Source organism: Trachypithecus francoisi, unplaced genomic scaffold (assembly GCF_009764315.1).
Source record: "Trachypithecus francoisi isolate TF-2019V2 unplaced genomic scaffold, Tfra_2.0 Lachesis_group9, whole genome shotgun sequence".
Classification (NCBI taxonomy): Eukaryota; Metazoa; Chordata; class Mammalia; order Primates; family Cercopithecidae; genus Trachypithecus; species Trachypithecus francoisi.
The window spans coordinates 53,638,783-53,662,074 of record NW_022681474.1 but is presented as its reverse complement, the minus strand read 5'-3'; the positions used below and the strand labels follow the sequence as shown (position 1 = coordinate 53,662,074).

The 23,292-nt window shown below is 45.2% G+C and overlaps 1 protein-coding gene across 4 annotated transcripts in view; it reads left to right on the top strand.

Moving 5' to 3' along the window:
• The window catches only part of ARHGAP22 (Rho GTPase activating protein 22), a 221,858-nt gene that overhangs the window by 163,129 nt on the left and 35,437 nt on the right, over positions 1–23,292 (top strand). For 2 of the 4 annotated variants that reach the window (XM_033208772.1, XM_033208775.1), the window contains one exon: positions 23,113–23,289. The exons of 1 other annotated variant lie outside the window; for it this stretch is intronic. In XM_033208772.1, coding sequence (XP_033064663.1) covers positions 23,113–23,289 — 177 coding nt within the window. The remainder of the gene's footprint in view (positions 1–23,112; positions 23,290–23,292) is intronic. One more of the 4 variants, XM_033208773.1, reaches the window with a different exon arrangement.

The window sequence follows — 23,292 nt, the reverse complement described above, 5'->3', positions numbered from 1 at the left end:
CCAAGTAGCTGGGACTACAGGGGCGGTCCGCCACGCCCAGCTAATTTTTGTATTTTTAGTAGAGACAGGGTTTTTTCACCATGTTAGCCAGGCTGGTCTCAAACTCCTGGCCTCAGGTGATCCACCCGCCTCGGCCTCCCAAAGTGCTGGGATTACAGGTGTGAACCACCGCTCCTGGCCTTAATCTTTAATCTATTGTGTATTTTTATTTGGTTGTAAGGTGTGACATAAGGATTCAACTTGATTTTTCCTCACATGGCTCTCCCATGTGAGGAAATATTATGGGATATACTATCCCATGTATTAGAGAATCCATCCTGTCCTCACCCCTTTGAAAGAGTTCCTTAAACATTCCAAACTCCCATATGTGTGTGAGTCTTTCTCTGGTGGTGCCACTCAGTGCTGTGCTGTTTTAATTACTGAGTAACTCTACTCAGGTTTTTGTTGTTGTTTTTGTTTTGTTTTGAGATAGAGTCTTGCTTTGTCGCCCAGTTTGGAGTTCAGCTCACAGCTCATTTCAGCTTCCTGCTCTGCTGAGCTCATTACTCTCCTACCTCAGCCTCCTGCATAGCTGGGATTATAGGTGTGCGCCACCACACTTGGCTAATTTTTTTATTATCATTTTCTATAGAGGTGGGGTCTTGCTATGTTGCCCAGACTGGTCTGGAACTCCTGCCCTCAAACAATCTTCCAACTTTGGCCTCTTAAAGTATTAGGATTACAGGTGTGAGCCACCATGCCCAGCCTCTGTACTGTCTTTTAATAATTGGTTGGGCTGGTTGGAGTTCACTATGTTTTCTTTCAAAAGTGCACTTGCTATTTTTGCTTATGAACCTTAAGAATCAGCTTACCTCATTTAAAAAGAAATACTATTCATATTGTGTTAAATTAATAGACCAAGGTAGAGAGAATTGGCATCTCTGTTATGCTGCTGGCATCCCTATTTTCCTACTTATATACATAGCATGCATTTCTGTTTCTCCTAATTTACAAATAGGTTGTTCTTTTTATATATTAATTTTGCACCCAGCTAATTTACTGCATTCTTTTATTGATTATGATGGATTTTCAGTTCATTGACTTAGAACTTCCACACATATAAACAAGTACCCTGAAAAATAATTTAACAGGAGGATTAATAACAGCTCACTCTCTTCTCCAGCTTTCATAGCTTTCCATTCTTTCTCTTGTCTGGTTGGTGAACCCTTCCAGGGAGATGATCTATACCAGGGGCTTCAGTGGACGTGCCTGTATTTTTCCTGGCTTTGATGGGAATGCTGCCATTGTCTCTCCACTGAATGCAGTGTTGGCTTTGAGTATATTCAGGTGAAGATCCACCTGTTCTCATTTAACGAAGAATATTTATCAAAATGGATGTTCCGTTTGTCAAGTGTCTTTTCCAATTTCCCCTTAGACTGCTGGGCTGCAGGCCACCAGTGTGCACCAGCAAGCCAGGGAGGCCTGCCCATGCCTGGCAGCTTGGGGAGGAGGTGGTGCAGCTACGTGGGCAGCCTGTGGCTCTCATGCTGTCTGTACCATCCTGCTTCCAGCTGCAGGAAACAGGCAAGCCCATGTAACCTGCCAAAATCAAAGGAGCTATGTTATTCTTACAGACCAAGAAACCCAGAGGGAGAGGTAGGCGGCTCCGCGGTAGTGACTCAGGGCCTCAGCAACATCAACAAGGACAGGGCTTCCCCCTGCCCCTTCACCCCCCTTGGTCTGTTGGCTCTGCTCGCTGGCCAGAGTGGCTGTAAGATGACCACCAAGTGACCAACAGGCAGGACATGCCCCTCCCATGGAGAGGGGGTCTCTTGGTGGAGTCCTTCTTAGACAGGAGGGAGCCTTTCTCAGATGTCCCTCCAAGAAGTTCCCCTTGGGCCTCAGTGGCTGCATCTCTAGTCTTAGGGCAGCCTGTGAAATAGATCTGTTTTTCATTTCCTTCCAGATCTTCTTTAATGAGTGATAGGTATGCACCTCTCTCAATGGCTGCCCGTCATTCCATCACCTTTGTGTATCCTGGTGTCCCATTCCCCTGCTTTGGTCATGATGTTGCTTCTGGTATTGGATTGGCTTTTGTCATTGCCTGCTTGTTTGGGCATTTTGGGTTCTGAAATGTTGAGTATGGACTCTGTGGCTGCTGCCCTTCTTAGGCCAGCTAGAATTGCACTTTTGGCTCTAGCGCATCAAGACGTGCTATTGCGTGCAGAGCAGGTATGAGAACTCCAAAAAGGATAGGGCAGGGGGCCAAGTCGAGGGAGGCTGCAGCGGGGCCACTGCTTGGGGATGCAGAGGGCTCTAAATCCTTGTGCTGGGACTAGTGGGGGGTGTTGGGGTGGCTTCCTCTACATGTGGGGGACTTCACTTCACTGATCCTGGCTTGGGCAAGGGGCCAGAAGGGCCATGATGTGGAGCACCTGGAGGCTCTGAGAACCAACAGATGCCCAGTGCATTTTTGTTCAGGGGCCTTCATTGTTCGCCAGCGCATCCCAAGGAGGAGAGGGATTCACCAGGTTTCTAGGTGCCCCGGTGCAGCTATGCAGTGTGGCTGGTGTGGTCCCTGCAGGGGTGGGAGGCTGGGTGATGGGGGACTTTTCTGGGCCCTGTCCTGCTCGGGCCAGCTTTCTCCTTTCACCACAGGTTCCCATCTTCCTTCTCAGAAAATAGAGCGTGTGGGCTCGTGATGACAGGCCGACGTAGATGTTATCTGCAGGGAGCCTTATGAAAGGTGGGGACTGGCCCTAGGCGCTGCATCCTCTTTTTCTGGAGTGCACACACAGCAACTCTAAGGGATAGATAGAGGCGGAGCCCTAGAGGAACCATGGAAACCTGAAGTTTCTGCTGCTCTCAGCCTGTCGCCTCACCTCCTGATATTCTGCCCTTCATCTCTTCAGCCCCACTGGGAGGATCCCAGGATGGCCACCTTCTCTTATCCCATAACAGACAACAACAGAGTCAGGGCCCAGGGCCCATTGCAGTGCTGCCCTGGGGGATGGAGCACAGTGGGAGGGGTCCGTTTATTGAGCCCCTGGGTCTTGCAGTTGCTGTGAGTGGCAGGAGCTGCACCTGGGACTGAGGTATTGTGGCCAAGGGGGACCTGGCAGGAGAGGCAGGTGGATGGCGAGACCCCAGGTTTCCTTGGCTTTGTTCCTGTGTCCCCAGTAGTGCCCTGCCTCTTCTTTCCAGACCTGTTTTCCTGGAGGGGCTCCTTCCTCCCTGGCTTGCTCAGCTTGTACTGCAGCACATTGTGAGGCCTCAGACAGCTGACCCCTTACACAGCATCTGCTGTCCACCAGCACTCCCTCTTCAACATCCTGTTCCCTCCTTCCCCTCTGCCTTCTGCGTCTCCTTTTCTCTCTGCATTTATGGCAATAAAAATACTTTCTGGAAACAGAAGTGAGTCGTCGGCCTCCTCCTATCCCTGGCTGAGCGGTGCTGACAGGGAGGCTGGCAGCGGAAAGCCCAGTGCCTTGGAGAACCCCACCTACTTTTCACCCATGCCAAGGAGACAAAGCTGTGGCCCAAGGCCTACCCTGAGGAGACAAGGTCAGGATCCTGCTCTCCTTCAGGAGTGGGCTTTGCTTTTGCAGCTGAGCAAGCACGTCTTGCCGTTCTGATAATTTTTCCGTGGGAGGCCCTAGCCCTGTATATACAGGTAGCAGATTGTCCAGGTCCCATGATCACCCCCAAAGGGCAGGTGGGAGGTGTCAACCCCCTAGGAGGTCAGCAGCATGCAGTTTCTCCTGACCAGCCATGGGCAGTTGGGAGAGTCAGTGCCCAGGGCCCACTGCAGTGCTGTCCTGGGGGATGGAGCAGTGGGCCCTGGGCCCCCCTGCACAGAGCCCCAAGGAATCCGGTGCACCCAGTTCACTCTGAGGACCTGAGAAAGCTGAGTGTGAATAGCTCACAGTCCAGTGGCAGATGGGGCACCTTGGTTCCTACCCTCCAATCCCCAGGGGTGTACTACACAGCACCTCCACAACCAGGTTTGTGAACTCCTTAGGGCAGGATGCAGCCCCACTCCATTACTGCACTGAACTAGGAGGGGGACTCCATCAAGTAGCAACCGGCACACAGCAGTACAGACTTCCTTATCTAGTGTGACCAGCTGTCTTCCTGCAGATACTCTGGCAGGCACTAGGCGATTGTTCAGCAGGCACCTGGAGACAAGGATTAGGTAAGACCCTAGCGAAGGAGGTCCCAGCAGCTAAGGTGAAGAGAGCAGCCAGAACAGGCAGCCCTGGAGGCAGCAGCTCTGGGCTGGGAATTCTTGCCCTTCCAGTTCTTACCTATGTGACTATGAGCAACAAAGTCCATCTCTCCGACCTCAGTTTCTTTATCTGTAAAATGAGAATCATGACACCTATCTCACAAGCTATGGAGAGGATAAAATGCCATAGTCTATGTGATTGCATGTACGTGGCACACGGCTGGTGCATAGTAGGCTGCTGTTGTTATTTAATGTTCTTACTGTCCCCATCATTATCGGTACAGGAAGAGATGTGAGGATTGTATATCCTCATACCACCAGCGACCCACTGTCCAGGCCTCTGAAGGCAGCAGACCACAAGGAGGACGGTTGTGCTTCAGGCTGTGTTTTGACAAAATGGGGATTGCATACATCACCTTTGCTGCATCATAGATTACCCCCCAAACCTAGTGGTTTAAAACAGAAACATTTATTATCTCACAGCTCTGTGAGTTGGGAATCTGGGTGTGGCTTGCCTGCATCCTGTAGCTTAGGGGCTCTCAAAGGCTCATCCTGGTGTTAGCTGCAACTGTGGCCTCATCTGAAGGCTTGACTGACGGGAGATCCACTTCAAGCTGAATCACACAGCTATTTGTAAGGGACAGTCCCTTGAGGGCTGCTGGACAGACCACCACAGTCCCTTGCTGGCTGTTGCTAGAGACTTCTCTGTTTCTCACCATATGGGCCTCCCATCTCAGGCAGCTCCCAACAGGGCAGCCTGCCTCATCACAGCCAGCAAGCCAGAGAACAAGGGAGAGAATGTGAGACAGAAGCCACTGTCTCTTTGTGACCTAATCTCAGAAGTGACATCCTGTCAATTTTTGCCACATTCTGTTCATTAAAAGCAAGTTACTAGGTCCAGCCCACCTTCATGAGGAGTAATTACACAACAGTCTGACTACCAGGAGGCAGGTCCACTGGGGGCCATTGCGGAGGCTGCCTACCAAGGGATGAAGTCAGGAACACCCACTCTGCAGCCAGACTGCCTGGGGCATTCAGATCCTCAGCTATTAAGAGTGGGCTGTGAGGGGCCAGTGCTTTAGGACACCAGTTGGCAACTAATTTCCCTTGGGTGACCAGGGGCAGTTGGGAAGATACACCTTACTAGTCATGTGACCTTGGACGAATTATTCAGCCTTCTGTAGCCTCTGTGTTCTCATCTGTCAATTGGGTATCATAATTGTAACACCATATCAGGTGGTGGTGAGGACGTCGAGATAAAACATGCAAAGCTGTTAGGATGGTGCCCAGCAATATGGTGAACACCCAATCAAAGCTGGATATTTTAATTAAGAGAGATTGCCTGTTACCTCCCAGAGCCCCCCACATCCTCTACAGTGACTGCTGCCATTCACTGAACCCCAACCCTTTTCCAGACACTAGACTAGTCCCTGAGACACCAGGAAGAACAGTCATACATTCCTTCATAAGTCATACATTCCTTTCACAGAGACAGGCAGTAAACACGTATGCAGACAAACAAGCTGCTTTCCAATCAGGATAAGTCCTATAGAGAAAGCCATGTAAGACTAATTAGGGGGGAGGGGGCAGCTCCTTGACAAAGGCTGTCACCCAGGGAAGGATTCTGTAATGTACATTTGAGCTGAGGCTAGAAAATAAGAGGGAGTCAGCCATGCAAGGAGGTGGGAGGGCATTTGGAGCACCCGAGAGAATGCAAAGTTTCTGGTGGGAAGAAGGTGAATTTGAGGGAGAGAGGGTGCTGGAGTGGCTGACAGCAGGACATGGGCCAAGGGGAGGAGAGGTGGTCTGAGGGACCTGGAGGCCCACAGTCACATCAGAGTTAGGTTTTATTCCAAGAACAGTAGGCCCTCTGGAGGGTTTCCAGCAGTTGTGATTTGCCCTTAAGAGGCTGCTTCTTGTTGGAGAGGTGGATAGATGGGTAGATGGATGGATGGATGGATGGATGGATGGATGGATGGATGGGTAGACGACTGAGCAGATGGATAGATGGGCAGATGAACAGGTGGACAGATGGATGGAGAAACTGGGGAGATGGGCAGATGAACAGGTGGCTTCGGCACAGGCACAGCCCCTTGCTCTGTACTTGCTGAGCAGAGTTTGGTACCCATTGCCTGCCTCTGCCCTCCAGGACTGCCTGAGTATGGGCTCCTGACACCACATCCGGGGAGGAGTGAATATTGCTGGAGGAGAGGAGACCAGGCTGAGTGAGGGAGCTGCTTCCTGCTCCCTTTGTCCCAGACGCAAGGGAGACACCATAAGGGTGGCAGCTGACTTGGCGCACAGAATCCACAACAGCTGAATTCAAATCCTGGCTGTACCATCTCCCAGCGTGATGGCCCTGGGCCACTGAAAGCTCGCGGAGTGTCAGCTTATCTGTCTTTGACACAGACCACGTGCCTACCTTAGAGGGTACGGGGGCGCTTACCAAGTACCACGTGCAGGTGAGGTGCCCAGCCCCTGGCTTCTTGGTCTCATTTCATCTTCACCACAGTCCCGGGAGGTGGGTTTAGTTATTGGCCTTGTTTTGCTGATGAGAAAATGGAAACAGAAAGATTAAGTAGCTCAAGACCATGTGGCAACTAAGCACTTATATCAGGCTTCTCCCATGCATTCACTACCTGGTGAGTGGGTCCACCTGGAGAGGAGAACCCTGAGGCATAAAGCTGGTGGCACTGAGCTGGGGTTCCCACATGCCAGATAAATAGGACTCCCCTCACCCCCAGGGAGTCAAGAACACAGCAGGACAAGCGCACGGGGCGGCAGGCACAGATGCGGATGCAGAACAACCACACCGACCTTCCACTGGTGGGAATCCCAGCAGGTCCTCCTTGCCCCGCCCCAGACAGTCCCAGCCTTCAGGCACTGATAAATGCAGAAGTTCCCCAGGAGTGACAAAAGGCCTCAGCCTGGTGCCCACAGGCAGAGTGCACAGGCAGTCGAGTGGCCACAGTCCTGCAGTGGAGAAGTGCCTCGTGCACCTGGTGGTTTTCTGCACCCCAACAGGTGCACCTGGCCACTGTTCCTCCCACTGCAGGCCCCGCTGCTCCACACCATGCCCTTCTGGCCCATCAGGCATCTGAAGAGGAGCGGGCGTCTGCCCAGGGGTAAGTGGATAGCTGGAGTCACTGGGAGGCTGCGAGGACCAGGCTAGGAGACTGGGGAGGGCGATTAACCCTTGAAAGGGAAGTGGGGTTTGGTGGCCGCAACCAGGTAAAGAGAACTGAAAGACATGAATAAAGACTGGGAGGACAACAGGGAGGTTCAGCCTGGTACACTGGGGATCCTGTGCAGGAGCCTCCAGCTGGCTCATTGCCCAGGACTGACACCACACACACAGGCAGGTCTCAGGATGCCTGAGAGTGTGCTTGGCAAAATAATGGCCCACCAAAGGCAACATACACTGCCAGCCCCAGTCCACACTCTCCCTCACTGTAGCCACCAGCCACATGTGGCTGCTAAGCACATGAAATGTGGCTAGTCCAAATTGAGATGTGCTGTTAGTGCTAAATATGTGTTAGTGCCTTAAAGATTTTTAAGACTTTGTACAAATATATGTATAATGTCTCAATAATTTTAACTGACATGTTGAAATGAATGCTACTATTGTAGATATATTGGAATAAACAAAATATTAGGTTGGTGCAAAAGTAATTGCTGTTTTTGCCATTGAAAGTCATTTATTTTTGGCTGAGTGCGGTGGCCTGTAATCCCAGCACTTTGGGAGTTAAGGTGCGTGGATCACCTGAGGTCAGGAGTTTGAGACCAGCCTGGTCAACATGATGACATGAAACCCCATCTCTACTAAAAATACAAAATTTAGCTGGGTGTGGTGGTGGGTACCCATAATCCCAGCTACTCGGGAGGCTGAGACAGGAGAACCACTTGAACCTGGGAAGCGGAGGTTGCAGTGAGCCAAGATTGTGCCACTACACTCCAGTTGGGGCAAAAAGAGTGAAACACCATCTCGAAAATAAAAAGAAAGTAATTTATATATATATGTATATATGTATATATGTGTGTATATATATGTATATATGTATATATATGTATATATACGTATATATATATGATAAATACAGCTGTTCCTTTTTACTTTTTTAGTGTAGCTGCTAAAACATTCGAAGTTGCATGTGTAGCTCACATTATATCTCTGTAGGATCACACTGTTCTAGACGGCTGCATCTAGACACTTGGCCTTCACCCCTGACACCCAGCTTCTAGGGCCCTCCGAGGGTTTCTACACTCTAGGCAGCCAGGAGAGTGACAGTGGGCCCTGTGACAAATCATACATTGCTGCTGCCACTTTTAAATGGTGATTTAAAAAATATTTTTCAATAAACCTTGGTAAAGAGGGGTTAAGGTAGATATAAAATTTGATCAATTACATCAGAATGACAACTTTTTCACCTGAACATCATGCAATAAGTCCCAGGGGTTATAGCGGCTTACAAAATGCTTTCACACATATCGGTTACTCTTTTTTCTTTTTCTTGTGAAAATGTTTATATGGAAAAGTTGAAAGCCAGTTCTTGTCCTGGGACCCCTGCATTTTGGAGCCTCCCCCTCTCCCTGGGTCTCAAAAGGAAATCCTTAAGTAAAGGAGCTCAGAGGGGAGAAGGCCTGGCTGGAATCACAAAGGGCTGGTCACCTGGGGCTGGTGCCCTTGAACAAGCCACGGGCAGAAGCAGTGAGAAAAGTGGGGTCAGGATAGGAGCCAGACTTCCTGGGGTCATAGTTACCTGGTACATACACACACACAGCTCATAGTTAGAGCTTGGGCTGTTTCTAAACATTTCTGGGCTCCGTTTCCTCTCTTTAAAATGGGAATAGTGATATCGCTTCCCTCAGGATCCCACAAGTGTTCACACTACTCACACTCATCAATCTGTAAGTGTCACACCCGCCTTTCGCAAGGTTTTCACGTGTGCCAGTCTCCTTTGTTCTGCCTCTGCCACCCTCACTAACCTCCCATTCATCTCAGGCTCAGTGCCTGTCCTCTCCATGCCAGGCTCTGCTGGCTGTGCTGGAGTTGTCTATAAAACAGACAGAGTCGGGGTGGGCCAACGAGAAACATTATGAATAAGCATGTCATGTAAACACATAAAATACATACAGAGTGTATTGATTGCAATCAGTGCTATGGAAAAATTCAGGCCAGGAAGGAGCATGGGGTGTGGTGGGTGATGCATAGTGAGGCTTAAATAGGGTGGTCAGAAGAAGATGTTACCTTCCCCAAGAAGGTAACATCTGAGGAAAGACCTGAAGGGGGTCAGTGCTGGAAGAACAGCTTTCTGAGCTACAGCAGGAGCAAGGGAACAGCAGGTGCAAAAACCGTGAAGCAGGAGCATGCCGGGTGTGCTTGAGAACTGGCAAAGCAAAGGGAAGGGGAGCCAGAGATGACATCGCAGGAGTAGGGGTCAGGGGCCTTCAGGCTCACTGCGAGGCCTTTGCCGAGATGGTCCTGCTGGGGGATGTTGAACAGGGGTTGGGGAGCTGGTTCAGGCCTCTACTAGGTCTCCATGGCTGCTCAACTGAGAATAGACTGTCAGGGTGAGGGAAGGAGCCTGGAGACTGTGCAGCAGTCTAGATGAGGAGTGATGGTGGCTCAGACCAGTTGAGCAGTGAGAAGTGGCCAGATTGCAGCTATGTTCTAAAGGAGAAGCTAATAGAATTTACTGAGAGGAATGGATAGGAGAGGTGAGAGAGAGTAGAGCAAGGATGTGTCTGGTTTCAACTTGAGTAACCAGAAAATGGAGTTGCCCTCACCCAAAAGGGGAGGGTGTAGGCAGATGGGAGGTGGACTTCCCACAGGTCTGGAGGTCAGGGGAGCAGTGAATCTGGATGTCATCAGCACGAGGACAGCATTTAAAGCCTGAGAACGGATGGATCCACCAGGGAGACTGGGGTCAGTGTAAAGGTGAGAGAGAGGAAGACTCCAGGGGGCTCCCAACTTCCTGCCTTGGGCACCTACTTGTGGCCACCGAAGTGGGAACACAGGAGGAGCTAGTTTGATAGATGAGGCACTTAGAATTTTTGGACATGCCACATTGTGCCTGTGGGAAGTCACAGGACGATAGAATTGTAAGTCATTAGATTCACAGGCAATAGAGATCTGACTCTTCTGTATCAGTGTTTCTTAACCAGGGCATTTGGCCCCCAAGGGGCACTTGGCAATGTGTGGAGACACTGTTGGCTGTCACAGCCTGGGAGGGAGGGAGTGGGCAGAGGCCAGGGATGCTGCTGCCCATCCTGCTATGCACAGGACAGGCCCCCACACCCCACGAAAAATAATCTCACCCAACATGTCAGTAGTGCTGAGGCTGAGAAGTCCCCCTCTATCCTGTATTTAATTATGATAATAAAAGGGAACACTTAGAGAGTACTTGCTAGCTCCCAGGGGCTAAGCTAAGGGGCTGTCCCATTTCATTCTCCTGATGAGATGAGTGCCTTTGGTTTCATCCCCCTACGGGTGCATGAGTCTGACAGTTGGGGAAATTAAGTCACTGTGTACCACATTGAGGGAGCTGAGGTTTGACCCACAGAAGTTGGACCCTAAGCACTATTTAAGAGAGCCTCAGCGCCGGGCGCAGTGGCTTAGGCCTGTAATCCCAGCACTTTGGGAGGCCTAGGCAGGCGGATCACGAGGTCAGGAGATCCAGACCATCCTGGCTAACATGGTAAAACCCCATGTCTACTAAAAATACAAAAAATTAGCCGGGCGTGGTGGTGGGTGCCTATAGTCCCAATTACTTGGGAGGCTGAGGCAGGAGAATGGTGTGAACCCGGGAGGCGGAGCTTGCAGTGAGCCAGGATCGCGCCACTGCACTCCAGCCTGGGCTACAGTGCGAGACTCTGTCTCAAAAAAAAAAAAGAGAGAGAGAGAGAGAGCCTCAAAAGTCTGCCATGTGTAATAGGATGGGGTGGAAACAGTGGCCACACAGACAGTTAAAGGGAAAAACCAGGATCTGTGATAATAGACCTTCATCTTTCATAATAAATTTATTCCTGAAATATTTGCCAGTGTAATTCTTATTCATTTAAGTAAAGCTAATACTAATGTTTCCTAAGTTACAGGAAGAAGGTCAGTATAAACCATGGAACACTGTAGAAAGTCCGGAAGTTTGTTGTAATCCCCCATTTCATCTTCCTCGCACTCCCCTTCATTGCCATAAGGGAGATTTTATATTGAGAAAACAGAATGAGTTTATGGGCGAACAAACCTGTTTGAATCCCAGCACCTCCACTTGCCAGTTCATGAGCAAAGTGCTTAACTTCTCTGAGCCTCGGTTTTTCCACTTGTCAAATGGGATCATCAATGCTCCTTCCTAGGGCATCTATGAAGACCACCTGGGACTGTGCCTGTTAAGCATCTTGCAGGGTGTTTATCATATAGAGTAGGCCCTTAGGCATGGTAATAGGTTTTTCACTTCTGGACAAGATAAAGTATCAGGGACCTATTTACCCTCCCTCCTGAAACAACCAAAAAAAAGAAAGAAAGAAAAAGACAAAATATTTGAAACAATGCTTTTAAGATACTGAACGTTAGGGAAGGACTGTGACCCCCAAGAGATGGAAAACAAGGTGATTCCCTACATGTGCCCCAGCTGACTGCCTGGAGAAAGTTTGCAGGCTGTATGCAGGAAGGGGAGACACAGGTGGAGCCCACTGGACTCCATGAGTTGAAGAGACAGAGCTAAAAGTCCAGAGAGACTAAAACATCTAGATCCTGCAGGGTAGCTGCTGAGGAGGAAAGAGCTGCACAGAGAGGAAAATGCCTTGAGAACTGAGCTGTGCACTCATCACCATATGCATGTGAGGAAAACTACCCCAGGTTGAGCAAAGAACTACCAGAGGCAACAGTGCCCACACTAATATCAGGCAAAACATGGCACCTGTTCCCGCCTGCAAGACCGCAAAACCTAACGGCTTGTGGGGCGTAGGACAGAATACACAGAAAGGTTTTCCCTCAGTAGTGGGGAATAATTAGCTCTATACTGGGCACTCTGGATCCACCTAACAAATCTTAGAGGCAAAATCTGTAAGGATCAAACTCTTTCTAAGAATCTAAGTTCATATCAGAAAAAGACTGAAGAATATTTACAGAAACACAGAAACATTCATCACCCATCCATTTAAAAATCACAGTATCTGGCAACTAATTAGAAATATCAGGATTGCAAAGAAGCAGGAAAATATAGCCCATAATGAGGAGAAAAATAAAAAGCAATCAATTGAGACAAACCCAGAAATGACACAGATTTTAGAATTAGCAAAGACATTAAAACAGTTTTTCTATGCTCATGGATAGGAAGAATCAATATCACGAAAATGGCCATACTGCCCAAGGTTATTTATAGATTCAATGCCATCCCCATCAAGCTACCAATGACTTTCTTCACAGAATTGGAAAAAACGGCTTTAAAGTTCATATGGAACCAAAAAAGAGCCCGCATTGCCAAGACAATCCTAAGCCAAAAGAACAAAGCTGGAGGCATCACGCTACCTGACTTCAAACTATACTACAAGGCTACAGTAACCAAAACAGGATGGTACTGGTACCAAAACAGAGATATAGACCAATGGAACAGAACAGAGCCCTCAGAAATAATACCACACATCTACAACCATCTGATCTTTGACAAACCTGACAAAAACAAGAAATGGGGAAAGGATTCCCTATTTAATAAATGGTGCTGGGAAAACTGGCTAGCCTTAGGTAGAAAGCTGAAACTGGATCCCTTCCTTACACCTTATACAAAAATTAATTCAAGATGGGTTAGAGACTTACATTTCAGACCTAAAACCATAAAAACCCTAGAAGAAAACCTAGGCAATACCATTCAGGACATAGGCATGGGCAAGGACTTCATGTCTAAAACACCAAAAGCAATGGCAACAAAGCTAAAATTGACAAATGGGATCTAATTAAATTAAAGAGCTTCTGCACAGCAAAAGAAACTGCTATCAGAGTGAACAGGCAACCTACAGAATGGGAGAACATTTTTGCAATCTACTCATCTGACAAAGAGCTAATATCCAGAACCTACAAAGAACTCAAACAAATTTACAGGAAAAAAACAATCCCATCAAAAAGTGGGCAAAGGATATGAACAGACACTTCTCAAAAGAAGACATTTATGCAGCCAACAGACACATGAAAAAATGCTCATCATCACTCACCATCAGAGAAATGCAAATCAAAACCACAATGAGATACCATCTCACACCAGTTAGAATGGCGATCATTAAAAGGTCAGGAAACAACAGGTGCTGGAGAGGATGTGGAGAAATAGGAACACTTTTACACTGTTGGTGGGACTGTAAACTAGTTCAACCATTTTGGAAGACTGGCGATTCCTCAAGGATCTAGAACTAAAAATACCATTTGACTCAGCCATCCCATTACTGGGTATATACCCAAAGGATTATAAATCATGCTGCTATAAAGACACATGCACACATATGTTTATTGCGATTGCGACACTATTCACAATAGCAAAGAGTTGGAACCAACCCAAATGTCCATCAGTGACAGACTGGATTAAGAAAATGTGGCACATATACACCATGGAATACTATGCAGCCATAAAAAAGGATGAGTTTGTGTCCTTTGTAGGAACATGGATGCAGCTGGAAACCATTATTCTCAGCAAACTATCACAAGAACAGGAAACCAAACACCAAATGTTCTCACTCATAGGTGGAAATTGAACAATGAGAACACTTGGACACAGGAAGGGGAATATCACACACTGGGGCCTGTCGTGACGTGGGGGGACAGGGAGGGATAGCATTAGGAGATATACCTAATGTAAATGATGAGTTAATGAGTGCAGCATACCAACATGGCACATGTATACATATGTAACAAACCTGCACATTGTGCACATGTACCCTAGAACTTAAAATATAATAAAAAATAAAAAAAAAAATACAAAAAAATAAATAAAAATCACAGTGTCTGGCGACTAATTAGAAATATCAGGAATGCAAAGGAGCAGGAAAATGTAGCCTATAATGAGGAGAAAAAGAAAAAGCAATCAGTTGAGACAAAGCCAGAAATGACACAGATTTTAGAATTAGCAAAGACATTAAAACAGTTTTTCTAACTGTATTCTATATGATCAAAAAGTAGACACATGAAACTTTTTTTTTTTTTTATTAAAAAAAGACCTAAATTAAACTTCTAGAGATCAAACCTATTATGTATGAGATGAAAACTAATGCTGGGTGAGGTTAATGGCAGATTAAACACACTAACATGAAAAGATTTGTGAAGACATAGCAATAGCAACTAGCTGTATTAGTTTTCTATTGCTGTTGTGACACATTGTTTACCATTTATTTGTTTATTGAGACAGGGTCTTGCTCTGTGGCCCAGGCTGGAGTGCAGTGCATAATTATAGCTCATTACAGATTGGAACTCCTGGGCTCAGACTCCTTAGTAGCTGGAAGCGCAGGCTTGGTCATGCCATGCCTGGCTAATTTTTTAAAATTATTTTTCATAGAGTTGGGGTCTTGCCATGTTGCCCAGGCTGGTCTTGAACTGGGGCTCAAGCAATCCTCCCACCTCAGCCTCCCAAAGTGCTGGGATTACTGGCATGAGCCACTGTGCCTGGTGCCTGGCCTGTGACATGTTACCACAAATTTAGTGGCTTAAACAATGCAAATTTACCTTATGGTTCTGTAGGTCAGAAGTCTGACACAGGTTTCACTGGGCTTAAATCAAGGTGCCAGCAGGCCTGAATTCCTTTATGGAGGTTCTGAGGGTGAATCCATTTTTCTTGAGCTTTCAAGTTTCTAGAGGTTGCCTGCATTCATCAGCTCCTGGCTTCTTTCCTCCACCTTCAAGACCAAAAATGACGGATCAGGTTCTTCTCACATTTATCACTTCTGCTGTAGTCACATCTCTCTACACTCGTCTTCTGTCTTCCCCTCCACTTTTCAATACCCTTATGATTGCCTTGGGCTCACGTGGATAATCTAAGATAATCTTCCTAGTTTAAAGCCAGCTGATTAGCAACTTTAATTCCATCTGCAACCTTAATTCTTTGCTGGGTAACCTAACCTAATCACAGGTTCCAGGGACAGGGATGTGGATGTATTTGGGGGCTGTTATTCTGCTACCACACTATACAAAAATAAAACACACAGAGAAAAAAATAATTTAACAAAAACAGAGCATCAGTGAGCTGTGGGATAACCTCAGGTTGTGTAATATCCATGTAACTGGAATCTTAAGCAGAGACAGGGGATGTAAACACGTATTTGAAGTACCAATGGCCAAAATATTCCAAATGTTATGAAAACTATAAGTTCACAAATCTAAGAAGTTCAGTGAGTTCCAAGTATAGGAAACCTGAATAAAATTGCACGGAGGCACATCATAATCAAATTACCCATAACTAGTGAAACAGTAAAAAGACACAAAACATCAAAAAATGAGGATGATGACAAAATTCTCATGAGAAACAATGCAAGTAGAGCAACATCTTAAAAGTTGTGAAAGAAAAACATTTCCAACCTTGAAGACTTTATCCAGTGAGAATATCTTTCAAAAATGAAGATGAATTAATGATTCCCACACTCAACAGCTGAAAGAATTCATCACCCAATAGTTGCATACTCCAAGAAATGTTAGAGGAAGACCTCCAGGCAGCAGTAAAATAATACCATATGGGAATCTGAATCTGTACAACAAAATGAAAAGCACTGTGGTAACTACATGGATAAATATATGTTTTTCTCTTATAATTTAAATATTTTCAAAAGATGTTAAGTTTTAAAGTAAAACTAACATGGGAGGCCAAGGTGGGTGGATCATCTGAGGTCAGGAGTTTGAGACCAGCCTGGTCAATGTGGTGAAACCCCGTCTCTACTAAAAATAACAAAAATTAGCCTGGCGTGGTGGTGCATGCCTGTAATCCCAGCTACTCAAGAAGCTGAGACAGGAGAATCGCTTGAACCCAAGAGGTGGAGGAGGTTGCAGTGAGCCGAGATCGCACCACTCCACTCTAGCCTGGGTGACAGAGCAAGACCCTGTCTCAAAATAATAATAATAACAACAACAACAATATATTATGGGATGTGTAACAAAGTATACCAGTAAAAGGTAAGACAACCATGGCAAAAAAGGTCAGGAAAGAAGACATGGAAGTATAATCTTGTAAGATCTTTATATTATACATGAAGGGGTACAATATCACTTAATGTAGACTGTAATAAGTTAAAGATGTATACCATAAACCCTAAAGCAATTCCTATATCATGAAGAGAAAGAGAGTGAGATTTTTCCTAGTAAGCCAACAAAGGAGATAGAATGAAATCATTAAAAACAAAAAACAAAAACTCCATCCAAAAGAAGACAAGAAAAGAGAAAAAGGACAGATAGAAAACAGAAGCCAAACTTTAATCTAAGCTTCCCAATAATCACATTATAAATAAAGCTTATCAGATTGGGTAAAAAGCAGGACCCAACTATATGCCTGATAAAAAATGCACTTAAAATGTAAAGACACTAATAAGTTAACAGGATGGAAAAAGATAACATCATACTGACACTAATCACAAGAAAACTGGATGGCTATATTTATCAAGGCTTTCAGACCAGAGTAAAAAATATGACTAGGGATAAATAAGGTCATTTCATAATGATAAAGAGGTCAGTTCATCAAGAGGATGTAACGTTCTAAATATTTATGCTCCTAATAACAGCTTCAAACTACCTGAAGCAAAAACTGATAGAAATACAAGGAGAAAATAAACAAATCTAAAGTTATAATTGGAGATTTGAATAGCCTTCTCTCAATAATTGATAGAAGAAGTAGACAGAAAAATCAGTATGGATATTGAAGATTTGAACAAAACTTTCAACTAGACCAAATTGACATTTATAGAACACTCCACCCAACCACAGCAGAATAATTTTTCTCAGTGCACACAGAACACTTAGCAAGATATACCATATTCTGGTACAATCCCCCCAAATTTGGAAACTAACACAATTCTAAATAACTCACAAATTAAAGAAGAAATCCAAAAGGAAACTAGAAGGTATTTTGAACTGAATTAAAATGAAAACACAACATATCAAAATCTGGGGGCTGCCTCTAAAGTACTAGTTCAGAGGACAATTATAGCACTGAACTCTGTAAGAAACTAGAAAAAGACCAAATTAAACTCAAGGTAAGCAGAAGAAAAAAAATAAAGATCACGGTGGAAATCAATGAACTATGACCCAAGTTGGCAACCTGCAACCTGGCTGTTTGTTTTTGTAAATGAAGTTTACACAGATACAGTCATGACCTTTCGTTCGCATATTGTCTTTGGCTGCATTTGCACTATAGTGGCAGAGTAAAGTAGTTGTGACAGAGACTGTATGGCCTAAAAACCTAAAATGTTTGCTATCTAGTCCTTTAAAAACAAGTTTGCTAACCACAAAAACAACAAATTCAATGAAACAAAAGGCTGATTTTTTGAGATCAATAAAATTGGTAAGCCTCCAGCAAGGCTGATTGAAGGAGAAAAGGAAAAAGATAGAAATTACCAATGGTGATATCACTACAGCTTATTCAGATAGTAAAAGGATAATAAAGGAACATTATGGACAACTTTATGCCAATTCATTCAATAACTTAGATGAAACTGACAAATTCTTTGAAAGACACAAACTAGTAAAGTTTACTCAAGAAGAAATAGATGTATATGTTAAAGAAATTGTATTTGTTATTACAAACCTTTCCACAAAGTAAGCTCCAGGCCTAGAGGGCTGCATTGGTGAATTATATCAAATATTTAAGGAAGAAATAATAGCAATTATCTACAAACTTCTAGGTTGGAAAATGAGGGAATATTTAATAGCTAATTCTGCGAGACCACCAAAACCAGACCAAGACATTGTAAGTAAAGGAAACTGCAGGCCAATATCCCTCATGAAAATACATAAAATACTTTTAACAAAATTTTAGCAAATCAAAGCAACAATATATAAAAGGGATAATACATCATTACCAAGCGGGATTTCTCCCAGGAATGTAAGATTGGTTTAGCATTTGGAAATTTATTAGCGTAATTCATCAATTAACACACCAAAAAGTTATATTGTCATTACAATAGATGCAGAAAAGACATTTGACAAAATCTAACATCCATTCCCAATAAAAACGTGGCTCAGCAGCCAACCAATTTTCAACACAGGCACCAACAACATACATTGGGGAAAGGACACCCTCTTCAATAAGTGGTGCTGGAAAACTGGATATCCATATGCAGAAGGCTGAGACTAGACCCCATCTCTCATCATGTACAGAAATCAACTACAAATGTATTAAAGGCTTACACATAAAACATGAAAGTATGAAACTACTGGAAGAAAACATAGAGGGAAAGACTCCAGGATGTTGGTCTAGTCAAAGACTTTATGACTAAGGCTCCTAAAGCACAGGCAACAAAAACAAAAATAGCTAAATGGGACTATATTAAACTAAAAAGTTTCTGCACAGCAAAGGGAACAATCAACAGAGTGAATGGGAGAAAAATATTTGCAAACTGTTCATCTGACAAGAAACGAATATCCAGAATATACAAGGAACTCAACTGGAAAACAACCCATTAAAAAGTAGGCAAAGGGGCCGGGCGCGGTGGCTCAAGCCTGTAATCCCAGCACTTTGGGAGGCCGAGACCATCCTGGCTAACACGGTGAAACCTCGTCTCTACTAAAAAAATACAAAAATCTAGCCGGGCGAGGTGGCGGGCGCCTGTAGTCCCAGCTACTCGGGAGGCTGAGGCGGGAGAATGGCGTAAACCCGGGAGGCGGAGCTTGCAGTGAGCTGAGATCCGGCCACTGCACTCCAGCCTGGGCGACAGAGCGAGACTCCGTCTCAAAAAAAAAAAAAAAAAAAGTAGGCAAAGGATACTATAGACATTTCACAAAAGAAGACATACAAATGGTGAAGAGGTATATGAAAAAATGCAGAGAAGTGCAAGACAAAACCACAATGAGATATCATCTTACCCCAGTTTGAATGCCTATTATAAAAACACAAAAAATAATAGACACTGGAGAGGATACTGAAAAAAGAAAACTCTTATATATTGTTTGTGGGAATGTGAATTAACACAGTCATTATGGAAAACAGTATGGAGATTTCTCAAAAAACCTAAAAGTAAAACCACCATGTGATCCAGCAATTCCACTACTGGTATTTATCCAAAGGAAAGGAAATCAGTGTATCAAAGGAATTAACCCATTTATGCTGGAGGTTGCAAATTTTTTTGGGAAAAATCAGACCTTGGCAGTGACCTTGAGCAGTAGGATATGCATAACTCCCACAAGCTTAGCATTCCAATAATGGAACACTAGGCATAAATTAATGTACCCCAATGTTCATTGCAGCACTATTCACAATAGCAAAGATATGGAATCAACCTACGTGTCCATCAGTGGATGAATGGATAAAGAAACTGTGGTATATATACACAATGTTATACTATTCGGCCATAGAAAAGGAATGAAATCATGTCATTTGCAGCAATGGATGGAACCAGCATATTAAGTGAAATAAGCTAGGCACAGAAAAACAAATATTGCATGTTCTCACTTATATGTAGGAGCTGAAAAGAAGTTTGTCTCATGGAGGCAGACAGTAGAATGATGTTTACTAGAGCCTGAGAAGGGTCAAGCAGAGAGGGGGATGAAGAGAGGTTGGTTAATGGGTACAAACATAGAGTTAAATAGAATAAATTCTAATGTTCCATAGCAGGGTGGAGTGACAATAGTTAACAACAATGTATTACATATTTCAAAATAACTAGAAGAGAGGACTTGAAATGTTCCCAACACATAGGAGTAATAAACACTTGAAATGATGGACACCCCAGATTCCTAGAGTTGATTATTACACACTCTATGCATGTAAGAAAATATCACATGTACTCCATAAATATGTACAAATATTATGTACCAATAAAAAAAACCTCTCAGCAAATTAGAAATAGAACTTTCTCAACCTGATTAAGGACATCTTCAGAAAGCCTACGCAGATAGACTTAATGGTGAAAAACCAAATGCTTTTGCCATAAGATACAGGAACAAGCAAGAATGTCTGCTCTCACCACTTCTATTCAATATGATATTTGAGGCTCTGGTCAGTGTCATTAGAAGAAGAAAGAAATGATTCCCAGTTGGAAAGGAAGAAGTAAAACTGTCTCTATTTGCAGAAAGCACGATTGCACATGGAGGTTCATTGGTGTCCGTAGAGAAAGGATAGACTTTTCACCAAGTGGGGCTGGAACATGCATATGCAGAAGAATGAACTTCAATTACACCTTCTCCCATATACAAAAAGTAACTCATAGACCTACATGTAAATCCTAAAGCTGTGAAACTTTTGAAAGAAAACCTAGAAGAAAACTTTTATGGCCTTAGGTGAAGTAAAGATTTCTTAGATACAATACCAGAAGCACACTCAATAAAAGAAAAAAATGATTAATTGGACTTGCAAAATTAAAAACTTCTGCTCTTGGAAATACACTGTTAATAGAATGAAAAAAGAGAGACAGATGGACTGGGAGAAATATTTGCAAAGCAAATATCTGGTAAAGACCTTATATCCAGAATATGTCAAGAGCTCTCAACACCAATAATGGAAAATAAATAACCTATTTTAAAAATGGGCAAAAGATTTGAACAGATATGTCACCAAAGACGACACACAGTTAGCAAATGAATACATAAAAGATGTCCAACATCATCAGTCATTTGGGAAATGCAAAATCAAATAGCTGCACACCTATTCGGATGGCTAAAAGTAAAAAGACTGAGCATACCAAGTGTTGGTGTGGATGTGGGGGTCCCAGAACTGTCATACACAGCTGGCGGGAAAGTAAAATGGAGCAGTCCCTTTGTAAAACAGTGTGTGGCCATTTCCTTAACAGTTATGCATATATAAAAATATACACAAATACTTAAAAAGTTAGGCTGAGAGCACCTTGGGGCAGGACCCAGGACGGGCACGGCTGGGCATGAGGGTATCTGCCAGCCTCTGGTCAGGGCAGATCCAAGTTTTGTGGGGCCTGAAGCTTGTATGACTTGGGTGGCCCTCTGCAGGGAAAATAATTTTCAAATGAGTCAAGATTAGGTACAGAAGTGAATATTTAGGACAAACCAAGTAACCACAAATTCCTGGAGCTGTGGCTCTCCAGCTTTCTTTTCTTTTTTTTTTTTTTTCCAAGTCATCTTGAGATATTTTTCTAGGAATGCTCACATAGAAAAGCTTCCTGGTGGCATCTGGCTTCCCCTCCCCATCTCGCACACTCAGCCATTCCAGCCTTTGTAGCGCAAATGCTGTGCAGCACTGCTGTCCCCAAGGCAGAGCTGCTTCCAAGTGGCAACCTCGGTAGGTGGCAGTGCCCACACTCTTGTGAGTGACCACAGCAGCCAACCGAGCAGCTTCTGGGGTTGGGCTCCGCAGTCTCAGCCTCCAGCTCCCTTCCTACCTACCTCTACAGCTCTGCTGCCCAGCGGCTGTCTGAGCCCCGGCAAGCAGGGCTTGCCTGCATAGTGAAGGGCTCCAGAGGGCATCGCAGAGCCCTGGCTACTCCTCACCCTCCTGAGCATTGGGGCCTCTCCCCCTGCTTCCCCGCAGGCCCGCTGTGGTGCCCTCAGCCGGGACACAGCCCCGCCCTCTGCCTCAGCCCTCAGAGCAGCCTGCTTGGTTTCCCCAGTTCTTGGCAGAGAGATGGCGGGAGGGAATGTGGGATGACTGAGAGCCCAGAGCTGGGACTTGAATCTCTGGCAGTGCCACTCATTCGCTGTGTGCATTCAACAGGTTACTTAATTCCTCTGTGCTTCAGTTTTCTCATCTGTAAAATGTGGTTGGAAATAGTACCTTCCTCACGGAGTCACTGTGAAGGTTAAAGAACCCCAGGAGGGTATGTGTGTGGCAGCTGTGCTTACCAGAAGGGTCACAGGCACGTACCAGGTGCTCAGTAAGCGCTGGTCCTATCTGCTCTCCATCCCTGGGTCATGGGCTCCAGCAAAGCATGGCTTGGGCCCACCCACCCCCTGGGAACACAGGTCTATGGCTCTCACACCCTACCAGCAGATAGTCCTGGGATGTCGTGGGTAGGGTGTATAAAGACAAACTAGTTCTTGAAAACCCTAAAATTACCTGTAAAGTTCAGTATAAATAGTTTTTAAATATTTCCCGAAGATCAATTCACTTACACATGAAAACTTGAAAACCAAAGAGGGGAAAGTCAGTTCACAAGCAACTGTCTTGAGCTTTCCCATCCTTCTGCCTTTAGGTACCGATCCACTGTCTAGCCGTGAGATGGGTGTGGTGGAGTAATCTGGGACGCTGTGCTGCATCCTGGTTTAACATCCAGCCTCTGTGACCTTCATATATACGGAGACTCTTGTCTTCATGGTGGGGAAGGGAGGCCCTAATCTCTGATCCAAAGTTAAAAGCACATAGTGACGTTCAGCTGTGTTCTTAGAGTGGGCAAAACTGATTTGAAACAAAGCATAAAGTGAGGCCACCCTGGGGCACTGAAAGTCTCTGAGCTGGCCTAACATCTGCATGCTTTTTTTTTCTAATAGTGTCCTGGGGTGCTTTAAATTATTTCTATTTTGGCATGGGAAAATAACAAAGTGAGACCAAGAGAAAAAAGAGAAAATGGGAAAGGGCTCCAAATAAAGAGGTGTGAGGTGTGAAAGGGATGGACTGTGAGATAAAAGCAAAGCTCAGCTGTTGCTGGAAGGACTTTGAGAGTATCCCACAGGGAGTAACGCTGACTAGTGCTGGGGATGGAGAGTGGGCTGCGGGCAGGGACCTGGCATTGCACAGGGACCCTGTATAAGCCTGTGTCTCCCTGTCTTGCAGGTGGTGCCAGGGAGCGGGAGAAGGTGCCGGCCAACCCCGAGGCGCTCCTGCTCATGGCCAGCTCCCAGCGTGACATGGAGGACTGGGTGCAGGCCATCCGCCGGGTCATCTGGGCCCCGCTGGGCGGAGGTACTGCCTGTAGATCGCATGCCCACCCTCTAGAACCCTTGCCTCCAGGTA